We start from the raw sequence: 17,570 nt of genomic DNA, 5'->3' as shown, positions 1-17,570 counted from the left end.
CACCTCAGGGACTCTACATGGTGGGATTTTTTTTATTGTCCATCTTTCCGGCTGATATTTACAAAAGGATTTACTGATATTACAGAATTTCATCGTACCGACCGGGAATTAATGTCAGCGCTATTTACACACACCGGTGCACGCGCGTGTGTGTGTGTGTGTGAGTGAGAATGATGCAGGCTGGTGCATCTGCAAAAAGAAAATGTAGTTTACTACACGAGGTCCCTCATGACCACAATTGACACACGCACACACGCAGGCACATCTGGAGTTCCCCGAAGTCATCTTTTTGGTAGCTTTAAATGGTGTAACTCTTGATTGTTACGTCAGACTTTGGAGTATTATCAAACCATGTCCTGGTTTCCTCGTCCCCAGGTGCGAGTCATCATCATGGACGAGAACGACTGCGTTCCCGAATTCCTGCAGTCCATCTACAGCAAGGACGGCGTTCCCGAAACCGTCATGACAGCCACGTCACTCCTTCAAGGTGTGTACGTGTGTGTGAGAGAGAGAGGGGCGGGGCATATATGTTTTCCACGCACTGTCATCTTGCAAATTGGAACTCAACCTTCTTCACAATGGCCTTTTCCCAACTCCGCGAGGGGGCGCTACTGAGCGAGTCTTGGATAATTTTGCCCGAACAGAAGATCAAGGCCCAAGACCGGGCCAACTGTCGGCGCCGTTGGCAGCCTCCCAGCTTTGTCGCCACGGTGACGGTCGGCAAGCAGCTTGCGTGCCAGCTGGTCGGCAAAGAGCAAATTTATAAGATGGAAAAGGATATTTTGATGATTTCTTGAAAAGAAGAAAGAGCTTTCTTTTTTGTTGCATCCCCCGCTTCTGTTCCACACTTGTTCCTTGCAGAAAGGAGACAAAAACACTCTCCACTGTTATCCTGCCATGTTTGACGTGCACAGCTTTTGCCTTTGTACACTCGACAGATAGAGTGCGCTTGAGTGGATTTTTTTCTTTTTAGGTTTGCTTTTCTACGGGAGCCAAAATGGCTCCCGGGCGCTCCGCTGCACGATAGCGCATGCGTGACGTACCAGACATCAAGCACACAAAAGAGCCAAAGCCACGGTGGTGTGCTGCGGGCAACGCTACAATCACTCGCTTCAAGTGAAAAATGTCAACAACTTCAATCCGGGGATTTCTACCTGGACTGTACCATAAATACATGGGCCCGCTAGTACCCATACTAAAACTTTTAGCTGAATAAATGATACTTTTGAATACTTGTTTCTTCTCATGCTAGCTGCCGGGCTTAAATAAATTAAGAAAAAAAAAGTGTGATCTCGGCTGGTGTACCTTGGGAGGTGGGAAATTTCTCCCCGGTGTGTGTGTGTGTGTGTGGAGGTGGGGGATGAGGAGTTTGTTCCAATGGAGAACAAATACATATATATATAAGGCTCCATCATGTCACGTCTTGGCAAAGAAAAAGCAACTTCTTGCACAAATGTGGTTTCCATGGCGATTGGAGCCTCCTGCAGCGTCCCCCATCAGGACATTTGTGCAATACAACATTCACTCACGCACACAAACACACAATGCTGACTAATGGGCGCAGCAGGAGCTCGTTGATGAATGAACAATTGACTTTTTTTCCCCTTCACATGGGACGAGCGTCTTTGCGTCGAGTGTCTGGCTCGGTAAGAAAAAAAGCTCATCAACAAACTTAATCACGTCAAATCCAATAATCAATAAAGCACAAATTGAAACTTCTAACGACCTTGACAACCCCCATTCTGCCGCATTTTCGGCCTTTTTCTTTTTTTGTCCCGTAATAGACGACAAGAATTGTTGCGCTTTTTGTCGTGATTGTCATCCAAGTGAAAAAAGATGAAAACTTGGTGACTATTTGTGTAAATCATCGGGTTGTGATTTTCTTTTTAAATCAGGCACCTTCAAATAAATAACTTAATAAAAGTAAAGCAAATGATTATTCGGAGGCTCATAAAAGGTGTCACTTGCGTTGTGTCCCCGTGCAGCAGCAGCGCAATTACGGAATCAAACAAATGGAAAAAGAGAATGCCACTTCATAAAGCCGCCTTTAATAAAAGCGTCTGATCATTTACTAGGATTTGAAGCATTTTTTATTTGGATCCCCCCCCCCCCTCCGACTGCCAGAAGCCTCGACGGCAATAAAGCGGCGCGAGTCACGTCCCGTTTATTCAAATGCAAAGTAAGATAAATTGGAGAATGGAGAGTTTGACGGCGAGCGAAAAAAGTTCTCGTTAGCGGAAAATATGCTTGCTCATGTCCCCGGTGGCGTGCGGCCTTTCCGCAAGGCAATCACTTTGCCGCTCGACCCGCATGGATTCCCAATGAGTCCCATCCAAATGCGTAAGTTCGCTCGCTCGCTCGCTCACCGCCGCCCGAGCGACGCTTTCGTCCACAATTAGTTGATTGGACATCGTAATTGGTTTGGTTCATTTACACCAAGAGGGAACTTTCTCTCCACTGTAAAATATGAACTTAGCAGTTAGCTTAGCATGTGCCAACGACTGTTAGCAGCAAACTAACAAAAGTTTTTAGCTCTTTTTTTTATCGTTGTTTTCTTTCTCTCCACTGTAAAATATGAAACTGAACTTGGCCGTTTTAGCAGTTAGCTTAGCATATGCCAACGACTGTTAGCAGCAAACTAACAAAAGTTTTTAGCTTTTTTTTAATCGTTTTCTTTCTCTCCACTGTAAAATATGAAACTGAACTTGGCCGTTTTAGCAGTTAGCTTAGCACGTGCCAACCACTGTTAGCAGCAAACTAATAAAAGTTGTTTTTTTCTCGTTGTTTTCTATCGCTTCACTGTAAAAAAAATATAAATATAAAATATGTAAAAAAAAACAAAAGTTTTTTTGTTCACGATGTGTCTTTTTGTGTCCCCAGTTTCTGCCAGCGACTGCGATTCAGAGAAGAACGCGGAGCTGACGTACTACACGCTGAGCCCCGACTTCACCGTGTCGCCGCACGGCACCATCTTCCCGGCCGGGCCTTTGGACTACGAGAGGCCCAACCACCTGTACGAGTTTGTGGTGATGGCGGTGGACAAGGGCGAGGTGGCTCGCACCGGCACGGCCACCGTGAGGGTGCGCATGGCCAACGTCAACGACGAGCCGCCCGACTTCTCGCAGCACGTGTGAGTACCGCTACGCATCATCCCTCACGTCCGTGGTTGGTTTGATATTTCCGACCTGGAAAGTCAAGTCCCGAGTTGCGCAACCTTGCTCATCTGCTCGCAAACAAATGGTATCATGTGACTGACGGGCGAGCGTGTGAGGCGGCGAGCTCCGCTGCCGGCTCAGCGCCTCACATCTGCTTCCCGTTTTGGATCTGTGCGCAGCTGCAATGACCCATCACAATCCCCCCCCCCCCTCCGGTGGCGCCGGCATCTTCTTAATTGAATGATTTTCTGGCAACGAGCCGGGCACAAGCGGTGAGCTCGGGTCAGTCGGCCGTACCCACCGGCACCCTCGGAAAGCCCCGCCGTGCGTGTCGTCACTCTTGTGATGGACTGGCGCCATTGATGTAAAAGTACACTCATCGTGCATCTTATCCATTGTTTCGATAGAGGGCGCTGGTACAGGTGCGGCTCCGCGTACGTGTTTTGTGTACTTGTATTGATTTAATGTCAGGCGAATAATGAGTCCCCTTTCTCCATGTGTAGAATCCAACCTGCCACTGCAGCTGCTGGAATTAAAGAGATAAAGGCAGTGGACAATTCAATATCATGCGCAGCCTCAATATAGCACAACAATGGAATTAACACCTGCTGCTCTGTGGCGAGCGAGAAAGCGAGCGCGGGCGGACAGGACAGGACCAAAAGCAATAACAAAAGACAGCGAGATCAACGGCAATTGTTAGTGTGAAGTTTGGGAGGGGATGGACAGACAGGCAGACAGACAGACTACCAAGCGTCATTGTCTGCCGCTCGCTCGGAGTGCGCCAAGGTTATCCTGATTAACAATAATTCATCAAATAATTAAAACGGAAAAAAACATCATCATCTCCTGGAAGCAAAAATGCAAAAATAACAAATACTTGAAAATGTCTTTGTTTTTGATGCATGAGCTTTTGGGATGCATTTATGATTATTTATTCGGGTAGCACTGTAAATAAGTAAAACACAATCTCGACTCAAATTAGCGTACGAATATCGTGCAAGGTCTTGTGAGGCTGCAGTGACAACATTTTATGTTTGAATTCAGACCTTGTGGATGTTGTCATTTTTGAACTCATTCAGTCCCATTGACAGTTCTAGACGTCAAATATATTCATTGGGTGTGAATGAGTTAACATTGAGTTAAGCAAATAAAAATACATAAAAAAATAATCCAACTAAAATGAAGCATTTTCCCAAAAAAAAACTAATAAAAGGATTAAAAAAATAACAATGGCAGCAAACTGCTAGCAAGTAACTTGAAAATGGACAAAAATGAGACAAAACACCTCCTAGCACTTGAGTTGACAGACACACGCACAGAAAAGAGACAACAAAAAGCAATAAGCAAAGCAATAAAAAGAGCTTCTGCGTCTCACTGGCAAGGCGTCATGATGGACCTTTTATTCATCTATTTATTTTGGTATTTTGGCGTCGGTGACAGCAAGGAGTCGAAAGGCGTCAGCGTGCGTCCGTCTTCGCCGACGGCGCCGCTTTGAGCTGTCGCTCCTTTCCTCCCACCCGACCACGACGGGCCGCCGTCGCTGCGTGGCTTGCCAATTTGCAGCTGTTGCCTCGGCAACCGCTCCCCCACCGCAACAAAATCATTTTCATTCGTCCAAAGTTGGAGAAAGAAAAGATGCGGTGGTGGGCATCCCTCCCCACATGTCACCTTTGTGATAAAAGTCACCAATGCGGCGAGGAGACGTCATTGTCAAAAAGATTTTTTTTTTTTCCTTATCCCCGAATCATCTCAATTTCAAGCATCTCGGACATTTTCGGCATTCTCGCCACGTATCAAAGCAAAAACACAATTAGCGTCAATGCGCTTCAGACGAAACGCCGACTCGACATTTTTCACCTCGCATCCCCATTAGAGTCCAAACAAATTTGAAGCAAACACACTTTTGGGAATAATTATCCCGCGTGGAAGCAAGCTCACTTTTGATTTCAGCGTCGCTCGGATCAAGGGCAAAATCGATCACCTCTCTTTGGCTAACAAGAGAAATTTCAAGTTAAGGGATTATCGCTCCACGAGGACAGCAAAAATGTGCTGATTGCAACGCGCTTGACATCAATCGCCTCTCAACCGCTTCCTGGTCGCATATGAACCGTTCCACGCCGTGGGGGTGGAACAATGGATTCCGAAGGGCAGCAGGCACAATTCCCTTGTTTGGCGGCAAGCTTATCTTCTGAAAAGCAAAAAAGGGCTAACTTGAGCTCACGTGGCGCTAACAAGTGAGACTTCGAATTTCACAATCCAACAATCCAACGCCTGTTGCTTGAGAACTGGTCCAAATGAATGGCGCAATCAGCACCCCCCTCCCCTGCTTCCACTCCCCCCCTCCCTTTTTTAGAATTGTAGGCCAGTTGTCGCCAGCTAACCACCGGCCTCCAATTCCACAAAGCAAATCAAGTCAATAATTAAATTCACTAATTAATTTCCGCGGGCCTGCGGGAGGCTTCTCTTTTCTGCGAGCTGAGGCGGCGTGCGGAGAAAACAAAGTTGCGCGCACCAGAAAAAAAAGGAGGTTAAAAAGTAATTAGTGTGTGCTGGTGTATGTCCGAGGTGCTTTTCATTTGATTGCAACATCGATCAGAACAAATTGGAGACGTGCCGAGGGTCCAAAACGGCGCCGGCCGGGCCGCGTGGAGCCGACTTGATTGAACTTTGCGTCCGTTCGCTAAAATACGACTCTATTCACGTCAAAGGCGAGGTCGTTGCGCTGTCGAGTCGGATTAACCTGGCGGACCTTGAGCGTGGCTCCTCAAAATGGCGGCGCTCTTTCCGAGCTAGAAACACTAGGCGGACTGAGATAACGGGGGGGTAGGGGGTCCAATTACTATTAACATTGCACTGATTTATTTCCAAATAAATACCTCAAAGTGGGAGTTTTTGTGTTTTTGCCAAACAGCATAAGAAAGACCCAGCCAGGTAGAGAAAGCGCTGTTAGCCCCACTGCGAGCTTTGTTCGTTCAAACGATCTTCTTCACAGCACTCCTGTTGACATAGCGCAGCAGGAAACAGTCAAACGCCTGGAAAAAATACTTCTAACGTTTGTCAAGGCTTGTTGCACGCATTCCAGGAAGAGTTACTTGCAGACCCAATCTGGACTGGGAAATGATGCTAAAGTGACAGGGGGCGACCCGAGACGTGGACCGAATTCCCCAAGTTTTGACGCTCAACCTGACTGAATGACTTTCCGCCGGCCGGCCACATGGCCCAATAAAAACGGAACAAATTTTAAAATAAATAAACGATATGAGCGCTCAAGGCAGAAAGATACGAGTTTGTCAAGGATGGTTGTGTCTTTTCTCTTTCAGCTACCGGACGTTCGTGTCGGAGGACGCCGGGCCCAACACGTTGGTGGCGACCGTGCTGGCCAAGGATCCCGACGGAGACGGCATCACCTACCGCATCGCCTCGGGAAACGAGGAGGGCAACTTTGTTATCGACAGCCAAAAAGGTAGGAAACATTTTGCCTTCTTCTGACGAGGATGCACCACCACGCTTCGCTCCGCCAGCTCGCTCGCTTGGGCGTGTTAAAATTCTGACAGCTTGCATCGTGCAGACTTTGAAATAATCAGCAGCGTGCAGCCAGACAAGCGTTTCCTTGCATATTTTTTCACAAAGACATCAAAACGACGTCTGAATTTTATTGCGGCGGGTCGGCGAGATGAGAGCGAGCAAAGGGGCTCGTTTGGAGGCTCGGGCAGGGGAAGCGGGGCGGCGGGCTCCACAAAAAAATAAATAAATAAGACTCATAAATAAATAGGTCATTAGATTAATAGATGAATGAATAAATAAAAACAACAAACATCTGTCTTAATTGAATGAATGAATGAATGAATGAATCAATCAATCAATCAATCAATCAATCAATCAATCAACTTCAGGCTTACTTGAAGAAAATGTTCACTCATTTTTATGCCACTCCTTTAAAACCGGAATTTTCAATAAATCAGTTCCGATATTGGGTGTCATTTTATAGTGCAGGGGTACCTAATGTTGTGTCCGAAGCAGCTAACGTTCATTGAATGAGCATAATCAACATTGCGGTCCGTTTGTTGCGACCTTTGACTCTTTTAATGAGCGCCATCCAGCCTGTTGTCACAGACTCAAGAAGGCACACAGGCAAGGTGACACGCGAGCGAGGTCCGTCACGCACTCCGCCAACGAGCTCACTATTTGCTCTATAAAATGATTTTTTGATCATCTCATAATTAACGTGGAGCACATTGGACTCTGCCCTCGCGCGTGATCCGTCCTCTCTTACCGCTGATGGTGATGGAACCGCTTGATTGCTTTGCATGCAAACATAAACACACAATCTTCAATCTGCAAGAGTTAATTTGCTTGTAAGTCAGCCCAAAAAATACTACAGTGGCTTTGTGGCAGATTTAAGGGGGCCATTAGGATGGCAACGGCTCGGTCAATATGATGATCAGGCTTTCCTATTACAAGCGCTAAATAAACGGGCGGTGGGCGGGCGGCGGCTGCCAATAAAGCGTCTTCCCCGCTCGGCGTGCCACATTGTGTTCCGAGAGTGCAAATGAGCCAAGTTTAAATGAGAATTTGGAGCACATCAAAGTGGACAGGCTGTATAGCTCAACAAATGACTCCTGCCGCTTTGGAGCCGGCGAGTCGTCCCTCAAACGTCCTCGTGACGCTTCTCGTCTTAACTTCTGCTGGCCTCCATCCGCGACTGCATTTTGGGCTTCCCGCCCCGCAACCCGGACTCTCCCGACTTTTTCCGTTGCTGGCAAATGATGGTCTGGCACCATTTTAGAGTGGTCGTAATCGCTTTTGATATTTCCAACGATTGGCGTAGCGGGACTTTGAAAGCGCGCCGTTTGCTTGCTCGGACCGACCGAGATCAACTTGAGCAGTGCGAGTGTAAGCGTGAACGGAGAAAAAGAAACGGAGAAGTGTGACCGTGAGCTGAACGACTCAAGTTGGACTCGGAGCAAATGACCCTGAACTGGCTCTAAATGACTCGATAATGGCAGCAGACTGAGACCAAACGACTCCGGAGTGCACACTTAGATCCAGTGCCTTGACTCAGGTGGAGTGTGTGTGTTCAAATCAAAGTGCGAGCATCGAAAGCTTGTCGTCACAATGTCGGCCTGTCTTCCTTAGATTTTTTTCTCGTTGTTGTTCCATCCTCTAGCAGTTGGCCCTGAGCTTCTGTTGGGTTTGACGGCTGACCCGCATTTGATCTTAGATTTACGCAAAACACCCGCCTGGCTTTGCCTCGCTTTCTTTGGCGCCTTCCCTCAGGCTAATGTATTGTTATTCTGGCTCCTCTTCTTCCCCGTCGCCTTTCCTCTGATTCGCATCCTCTCAAGGTTCCTTCCTTCCTTCCTTCCTTCCTTCCTTCCTCCCAGTCTTTTGGACGGACTTGACGGATACGTATGCGCCCAATGTCCAGTCGTCCCTTGTCATCGAAATGAAACACACACGCTCCTGCAATTGCTGCCGCTTGCATCAGCGCCCTTGATCAAAATACGATTCGATCCCGGTCGACCACTCCGATGGCGTCCGTAGCCAGCGCAATTTCACATGGGCCAGCTCGCTCGGCATCTAGTGTAAATTGCAATCTGGCGCTCCGTGTCATGTACCCGAGCGACCACCCTACCTACCGCTGGCTTTTATTTATGTTTTTCAAACCTGCTTTGACACGGATCCTGTTTTGAGTTTAGATTCACTAATGAAGCGGCCGGGGAGTGCGCGTAAGTGTCGACGTGCGCGGTGGCAAGGACACTCAAAGGTCTGAGAAGATGAGAGGAGACATGAACCTTGGTGCCTTTGTGTTCTTGGAAGATCCTAAAACCTTTTCCGTGTTGCATTTGCATCCACTTAGGCGCTGCGTGCATGGCTCACGTCTTCAGCTCTTACTTTCCATTCTGGGGGCCCTGTTTGTCTCGACATATACGTAATGCGTCTTGGCTATCTCCGGCTAAATCGAAACGTATGATGTACACACCGAGTGGGGCCCCGGCCGTGTCCGCCTTCGCCGAACCAGTTGCATCTATCTGGCCTTGTCTCAGTTCATTAAGCCTGAGTGCCTGTATGCGCATGTTTGTGTGTGTGTGCGTGCATGTGTGCGTACGCCTTCCTTTTATCCCACTGAGCCGCATCTGCGGTGTGGTGGATGTACAATATGTGATATGTATGATGCGGGCTTCGGAGATCTATAGGTCCGGCCATATCTCCGATTAGGACTTCCAATTCCGCGTCGGAACTCCCTCGTCATTTTGTCTCGATCGAAAACTTTCTCGATTCGTTTACTTGAAGCCTTGAATCCATCCATCCATCCATCCATCCATCCATCCATCCATCCATCCATCCATCCATCCATCCATCCATCCATCCATCCATCCATCCATCCATCCATCCATCCATTCGACTTCTGTCATTGGCTAACTCCATTAGCTAACCTGGAAACGGACGCCATACGATGATGCACGAGTCTGCGGGGATAATGAGGAAGTGGCAACGTTGTAATGAAAGTGTCCGGGTGGGAAAGTGCACCCGAGTGCAGGCGGGCGCCGGAGCGTTCCCTCATTTTAATTGACAATCGCCAGCCGGCGCAGTCGGAATACCCAAGAAGCCGCCTTAGAAGAGCGAGACGGCAGCGCGGCGGAAGGGTCAAAGTTGAAATGGAAATAGACGGCATGCAGATTCCTCGAGTGCACGCGCCAACCGAGGGTCAGGCTTCTGACAATCTACGAGCTTAATAGACTTCCTCTTACACGCCAGCAATCTGCCAGTCTTATTATTGATTTATGATATGAATATTTGACTGCAGTTCAAAGGCGGACGGCTGGAGTCACGTTCGAACGCGGCGGCATCATCTGCATAAGACGCGCCGCCGCCGCTAATGCCGCTGATCTCACTCGTACGAGTTGTACTCCCTCCAGGTTTGGGCTTATTTGAGAAAACATATGCTCAACGGCCGCTTCATTAGGTACGTCAGAGAAGAGAACATCTTCAAATGGGAATTGTAATATGTCAATCAGTTTGTACATTTCTGAATGACAAATAAGCTTGCTGTCGGGCAAAAGCCTCCAAAATCATCACTTTTCAAATCATCCCAAAATTCACCGTATAAAATCGAACGAAAATGAGAATTTGGCCAAAAAGAAAAATATTCCTCTGAAGTTGCAAAAAAATCAACTCACCCAAATTTGGCTCCAAATTCTGTCTTTTTTTTTTTTGGATGTTACTCAAAAATAGCTTGCGTAGGATATTGTGCTTGTTTACTGTTCCAACTTCCCACGGGAGAATTTTTGGACAAGTGTCCCGAAACACACACTTTGTTCCAATGCACTACTTGAAAATGTAACCTGTTAATTTTTTACGCCATTTTTTTTTTTTTTTTTTACATGTATGATAAGGATTTCTTTCAGCTCTCGAAATGAAAACAACATGAAAAGCATTGTGAGTTGTAAGATGTCATTTATGGAACGCCTTTGGTCTTTTTGCACTTGCTTATTCTTTTTTAATTTACCACTTGAAAGACAACATAAATCCAACTCAATATATCACATAAAAAGCTGCCAACAAAAAAATTGACAACTTTGCCGCTTGAATCCAAGAATACATGAATGAAAAGAAGAATGAAAAAAAAAAAAAAGCCTACATCCCCTGAAGGGAGATTTAAAAACGTTTTCAACAACTGGTCTCGTGTTTAATCCTACTCCTCGCGGGACTCCACGCTTCTTCACAGCTGAGCTTCAAATCATGAAACAATAATAACCCACAGACGATTTTATTAATTGATTGATCCGCCAACAGTTGGTCGTTTTAATTAAAGACGGGAATTTTTTTGTAGTCGCCCTCATTAGCTTCTCGACGAACCATGTTCACAGAAGCTCACTGCAAATCCATTGCGGGCCTTACCTTGTACCACTAGGGGAACTACGAGTTCATTTAATGTTTGGTGCGCTTCTCGCAAACATGATCATGGGAGGTGCGCCATCTCGGTTGGGAACTTAAGAGTGGCGTTCCCAAACCTGGGGAGCGCAATTGCAATCGAGCGAGAGAGGTCATTCCGCCCCACTGCTTCAGTATCATAGATTTTGGAATCGGGTGCGCCGGATGCCCAAAGGGGTGCGCTGAGGTAGCTACACATTTACAAAAACTTGCGCAAGTATAACACAACGCGAGTGCTTTGTTTGAGTATAATCGTATTCCAGGGGATGCACAAGATTAAAAGTGTGTGGGTATAGTCATCGGGGAGGCGGGTGTGTGTGTGGGGGGGGGTGCGGCCGGCGGAGTGGCGGTATGCATGTCAAAGACGCACATCAGCATACAAAAGGCGACGCATCACTACACACCAAGAAGAAAGACGGCAGAGAGTGAGTAGGGGAGGGGGGGGTGAACAAGTTCTTCCCCAGCTTAATTGCACTGCAGCTGTTGCCGAGCGTGTACGTGGCGTGTGCGGCTTTATATTCCGTCGTGTGCGCATGGGTGCGTTAATGTGAGGCGATGTGTGCGATGCCTCTCGCACCTCTGCAAATTGGAGTTGGCTCTCGCCACCTCTTTGCGGCACCTAACCTGGATGCAGCTATTGTGACAAACAACTCAAGGCGGGGCCGGCGGACAGCTCACGCACGCACACGGCGGCAGGTTTTTGTCTGATGCTATGAACAAAACCAAAATCATACATCCTCTTGTGGCTGTAATCTTTCCCATCACCTTCCCTGCTCTGGTAAACGCAGATAGACTCACACACACATGCACACACACGCAACCATGATTTCAATTCCCTGCTCTCCTCCAACACAACAAACAAATGAACACATGACAGCGATAGCACCTGGCCCGGCCCGTGAAGATAAGGAGGATGTAATAAGCACTGTTCACACTTCAAGCCCACACACACACACACACTCTCAGACGCACACAGACATAACGCCGACACACACAACATAAACAGAGCAGCCGGGGTATGAGATGAATACAAAGCGCGCACACAGAGAGTCATTCAAAGCCGAGTGGGATGCAGATGAGTCGCCCACAGCATGACAGGGGTACCGAGTCCAAAGCGCAGTCTCCATCAGGCCGCCGTTGTACGTGGGCGTCGCTTAGCAACCGCCAAGCAGCTAACGTGGCTTTTAAGAAGCAAATTTTACAACGTCAAGTGGAAGTCGCCGCACACCGCGATCGTGGAAAGTATTCCCATGCGGTGTTGCTTCTACTTCGGCTAACGGCGATGCTGCAACGACAAGCGCTAACAGCAAGAATCATAATAGCAAAGTAGTAAGCAAGCACTGCGGAAATTGTATAAAAGTAGGATGGTGGCGTTGCGCTAAGCTCCGCCCCTTTTTTTTTTTTTGCTTGTCCTCCAGGTTTGATACGTCTGCGCTCCAGCCCTCCGCCTCAGCTCCAGGGCGTGGAGTACGTCCTCAACGTGACGGCCACGGACGACAACGCCTCGGGCGGCCCTCACGCCCTGTCGTCCACCGCCCAGGTGGTGGTCGGCGTGGACGACGTCAACAACAACAAGCCCGTCTTCGAGAAGGTGACGTAGCGCCGAGCGACGGGCAGCCTTGCGAGCGCTCTCAATGCGAAAGGTTTCGGGAGGCCATTTGCGGCTCGCTCTCCCTCCCGCCTCTTGATCACCGTGACGACGGCGACAGCGCTGCCGTCCTACTCCATCCCACATAAGTCGTCTTTTGCCACTCAAGCTCATTGTCTTTGGAGCCGCCGTGTGTTTATCGGGCTCCCCGGAGGGGCGATTAGTCGGTCGGACCCTCGTTCAAAGCTTTGACGTCCCACTCGAGCAAGCGTGTGCAAACGAGCCAAACTTTAACGGGTCTTGTTTTGCATTTTTACTGTTCTTCTTTCCCTGCCAGCTGTTTTCAAAGCTGATTTGATTGCCGGACGTATTTTCAGACATCTTTCGAGACAGAGCATCCGTTGTCTTCTGAAACAAATAACGGAAAATAAGAGCGGACAGACATCGTTTTTGGCCGGACAAAAATATTTCAAATTTAATCACTTCTTTAATAATCAATGGTAGAATTTGGGCCGGTCTCACCAGAAGCACCAAATGATGCTAATTTAGTCATTTTGTTTTAGTTGTTGTTGATTTGAGGAATAATGTTCTGGAGACATTTGTAGAAAAATCCACCCCCAAAAAAATCTAAGCAAATATACAGAATTATTTTTTTTCCAGATTGTTCGCTGTGTGCATCCACTCAGGTCTAAAGGCGTAGTGAAAAAAAGTGTAGTGGCTTTCAAAAAAAAAAAAAAAACTTTCAAGCTTGTCTTCTAGCTCAAACCTTTGGTTAAAACGTGTGACCGGCATCCTCGTCTGACGCGAGGTGAACACTCGAACTCGGCCGGCGCCGCAGCGAGGTTCCGCTCTCCCTCAACGTGCACTCCAGCGGCAAAACTAACCAGCCGTGTCGCCGAGGTCAGGATCTGAGCCGGCAAATTTAGCGAGGAATCGCTAGCGCGCTCGCTCGGCCTTATCGTGGCGAGATGATGCCGAGTGCAAAGGGGAGCGAGGCTGCCAGATAAGCGCTCTTGCTTGTTCGTTGCGTCTTTTGTCATTCTTCCAGCTCAACTTTCCAAACAATCTTTCCAAGGATGAAACACTATGTTTACCAAAGAAAAAGAAGAAAAAAAATTCTGTGAAATTGTATGTTTACCAAAAAAGGGACAGATTTTTCTCTGAAGGGTTCTGGGAAATGATGCTGAAAAAACAAAATGTCAGACATCTTTTTATTTTCTAATTTAGGATGATCACGACGACCAAAATTCAAGTTGCCGAGCAAACTTTACTGAACTAACTTTTTTATATGGTTAAGGCTTTAAATTCTTCTGCTATATTTTGGCCACAAGAGATAACCAAAAAAAAAAAACAACTTTTTGCAAATGCCAGCTACCAACCAAAATGGCAGACTTGGTATTTGGGGCAAAAATTCCTAAAACCTTTTTGTGCGTAAATACACTTATGATTAACCAAATGACGAGTGACTAGGTTGAACTGGGTGAAATTTTGCACAAAAGCTGCCTGCCTGAATTCCGAGCCCATAATAATGCGAACCAGTGACAATGAATCCCAATATGATGAGAATATACAATCCGACGCAAACCTTTCTCTCTCCTTTCCGCCAGGGATGGCGTATTCAGAATATCCGATTAATAGTCGCACATTTCCGCACCTCCACCTCAATGGAGCCGTTAAGCAGCTCCGTGAAATTGCTGTGGAACTTCCCATAAATCAAGCGCACGCACACACATGCACACACACGGCTGCTGGTGCAGATACATGACAGTTTGCGGTGAAAATAGAATCAAGTACTTTTCTAAGCGAGCTTCATTAATTCACGCAATTTGGCTTGGAAAAGCAGGAACAGCTTGTGGGGGCGCAAACATCTTGGCGCAGAGAAATGTTACCTTATGTATAATAGATTCATTTTGAAAGTCTCACTTGCAGGCAGAGGAGCCCTGTGCTGCAAATGCACTGCGGAGGGAGGGGGGAGAGGGGGAGGGAGGGAGGGAGGGGGGCCCACTGCTGCGAGAAGTCAGTGGGGGGAAATCACGAAATACAAATTAAAGCCGCGTACAGCCGTGTCAGCCTCGAGCGCTCGCCGCGACGCGACGGACTCGGAAGGAAATGTGAGCGGCACGAGAGACGCTTTGCCGCCGCCAGACGGTTTCTGTCAGTAGGAGGCGCCGATGAGTCGACAGCACACTTGAGTTGATCATTTGGAAAAAGTCCCAATATTTTTAGGAATAAATCCAAGTTGACATGAGGCTCACATGCTACTTTCATACATTGCTTCCTCAGCCTCAAGTTTGTCAAAAGTCCGAGCACTCGGCTAAAAGGGTGCCTGTGCGCTAAATAAACAAATCAGTTTGCTCTCCCTCCTTCTCTCAGTGCCAGCAGTACCGCGAGAAGACGAGGGTTCTGGAGAACCAGCCGGCCGGGACCTTTGTGCTGCAGGTTGAGGCGGCGGACGCCGACGAGGGTTCCAACGGCAAGGTCACGTACGGCTTCATGCACAAAGACTCCACCGTGCCCGCCTTCAGCATCCACCCCGACACAGGTGCAGGGCTGTGGGCTTTTAGACTTTGCACCTTTGTTCGCTACCGTCCCGCAGTAAACAAAAATCCGCCGGCTTATGAAAAAAGATCGTAGCATAGTTCTTCAACATATTTATAAATTGCGTCTGTGTCATGACAACAAGTTTTTACGGCTCGGAATATCAATCGAGATTTTCATCACCGCAGCGGGATGCAATCAAAAGTGATTCCTTGATTTCCTCGGTTTGCTTTCGACACCGTGTCAAAGGTTCCCGATGTGCCCGTCACGTCTGCTGCGCTTTTGTCCGTAGGGACGATTGTCACGGCCCGCAAATTTGATCGCGAACGCCAGCGGGAGTACGCGGTGACGGTGACGGCCACCGACCGGGCCAACGACCCGCTGATTGGTATCTGCCAGCTCAACATTCTCATCGTGGACCAGAACGACAACAGCCCCAAGTTTGAGAACATCCGCTACGAGTGTGAGTATAAAAAAACTCCCTCCATCAGCTACATTTCGAAAAAAAAAATTTTTTTTTAGTCATTCGCCAAATGAAATCTTGTGCAAAGTTTCATTTGTTATGTTCCGTTCAAGTGGCCCAATTCTTTCTTTGCAGACTTCCTTCGAGAAGACACCATGATCGGGACCAGTTTTTTGAGAGTGGCGGCCCACGACGACGACTTTGGAACCAACGCCGCCGTCACCTACTCCATGTCCGGCGAACAACCGGAGTACCTCAGGGTAAACCCGTTGACCGGCTGGGTGTACGTCAACCAGCCCATCTCGCAGGTAGGCGCTCGGACGCAGCATTAGGTACTAAAGATGGAGTTTTACGTACTCGATTGAAACGCAACAATATCAAAGTCGTGACTTTAAAAAAGAGGTCAACACAGATTTATGAACAGGTCAAATAAACACACTGGAGGAAAAAAACTCTTATATTGTTAACAATTGCAACAAAATGATAAATATAAGAAAGATGTCTAAGAAATAGTGCAAAGTATTTTTTCGAAGAACAAGCTTGAGGTCGTCGAAACACGAAAACAAAAGTTGCTATTTGAACCACTTGAAAACAATCCTGAAAATCGGGGAGTGTGACCTTCCTCTCGAGATTTTCATTTGCGTGCATAGCTTTCTTTTTGAAAACAAGTTTTGACAGGAAACATTGAGTTGCAACAAAGGAAGTGGCTTTGATGATGTCATCAAAAGCTGTTTGCTGGGCCATGATAGGTTGAGAGGCTGAGAGAGGTTTTTAGAAAAAAAATAGATCTATGAATTTCTTTGTCTGGTCATTTTCACATTTTCAGGCCGTGGGTATTTAGCTTTTTTTACGTCAGCATTATTGATTTTATTTGATCTTTTTTTTTTTACTTCCACATGCTGCCCAATGAAAAGCAAATATTTGCAAACATGGTGCTTTTGTTTCAATGATGCATATATTCGTATCATATATATGCGTGTCAGATTATTATTTTTTTTTTAGATATTTTTATTTATTATATATTTTATCCCAACAAAATCAAGCATGTTTCCTTCATGTTTTGGTTAAAAAGAAAGATTTGGGTTTTTTTTTAAAAAAAAAAGAAACAGACTACAATTTATGTGACCTTTTCTGTTATGTGTTTTTGTCAAACGCTTTGTTAGGGCAAAAGCTGTTGTAAAAAAAAAAAAAAAAAAAGTATGCAATGATGTATTGTTTCTCTATTTTTAAGCAGGTCCTTGCAGTCCATAGATACTGTAGCTGGTTTTCTTCTAGTACAGGAAACTGCTGTATCATGATAGAATCATAATTGCCAAACGATCACAATCATTTGGTGTAGAAAATATATTTTCCCCGGCTGTAAAACATTGCGTCCCGAGTGCATTTGTTCCCGTGGGAAACTTCTTCCTCCCGTTGGACCTTTATCACTGCGGCCATCTCGGCGACGTGCAATTTCTTGGATTGCCGGCGCGTGTTCCGAGAGATTGCGCACGTCGTTAATCGTGCGCGACCCGAGGAAATATCGGCCTGCGTCTGCTTTCAGCGAAGAAAGGGCTCCGGCGTTGAACCAATCAGACGTATCCCGGCCGGCCAGACGTCTGCGCAATCAGGGAGCAAGCGTGGCTCGCTCCTCCAAGCATGGAAATGTGACGAACGGCATCCGCCATTAGCGCTTCGCCGCACGCTTGTGCCGTTTGATTGAGATGAAGACATTGCAAGTGGCAGCATTAGCTTGATTAGCTTGGCGTCTCAAATGGAAGAGGCGATAAGGATCCAACGGCCATCGCAAATTTCTTCCCCATTATTCATAAAAAATACAATTGCAGGGGAAGATTATTTTTTTTTATAGTATATATCACCCATTTTGATTGATCCCTCTCAGGGGCGGCCA

General features: G+C 47.0%; 1 protein-coding gene across 3 annotated transcripts in view; it reads left to right on the top strand.

Moving 5' to 3' along the window:
• LOC148400985 (neural-cadherin) overlaps positions 1-17,570 on the top strand; it is a 107,363-nt gene that overhangs the window by 35,091 nt on the left and 54,702 nt on the right. For 2 of the 3 annotated variants that reach the window (XM_088372298.1, XM_088372297.1), the window contains 7 exons: positions 376-487; positions 2,881-3,130; positions 6,476-6,618; positions 12,509-12,681; positions 15,052-15,220; positions 15,509-15,679; positions 15,815-15,987. In XM_088372298.1, the coding sequence (XP_088228424.1) occupies positions 376-487; positions 2,881-3,130; positions 6,476-6,618; positions 12,509-12,681; positions 15,052-15,220; positions 15,509-15,679; positions 15,815-15,987 (1,191 nt within the window). Of the gene's footprint in view, positions 1-375; positions 488-1,980; positions 2,341-2,880; positions 3,131-6,475; positions 6,619-12,508; positions 12,682-15,051; positions 15,221-15,508; positions 15,680-15,814; positions 15,988-17,570 lie in introns of those variants that run through there. The other variant, XM_088372299.1, reaches the window with a different exon arrangement.

The sequence above is a fragment of the Syngnathus floridae genome, chromosome 3 (genome assembly GCF_059516105.1).
Source record: "Syngnathus floridae isolate MCC-2025c chromosome 3, RoL_Sflo_1.0, whole genome shotgun sequence".
In the NCBI taxonomy this organism is placed as follows: Eukaryota; Metazoa; Chordata; class Actinopteri; order Syngnathiformes; family Syngnathidae; genus Syngnathus; species Syngnathus floridae.
This window is presented reverse-complemented; position numbering and strand designations above follow the sequence as displayed.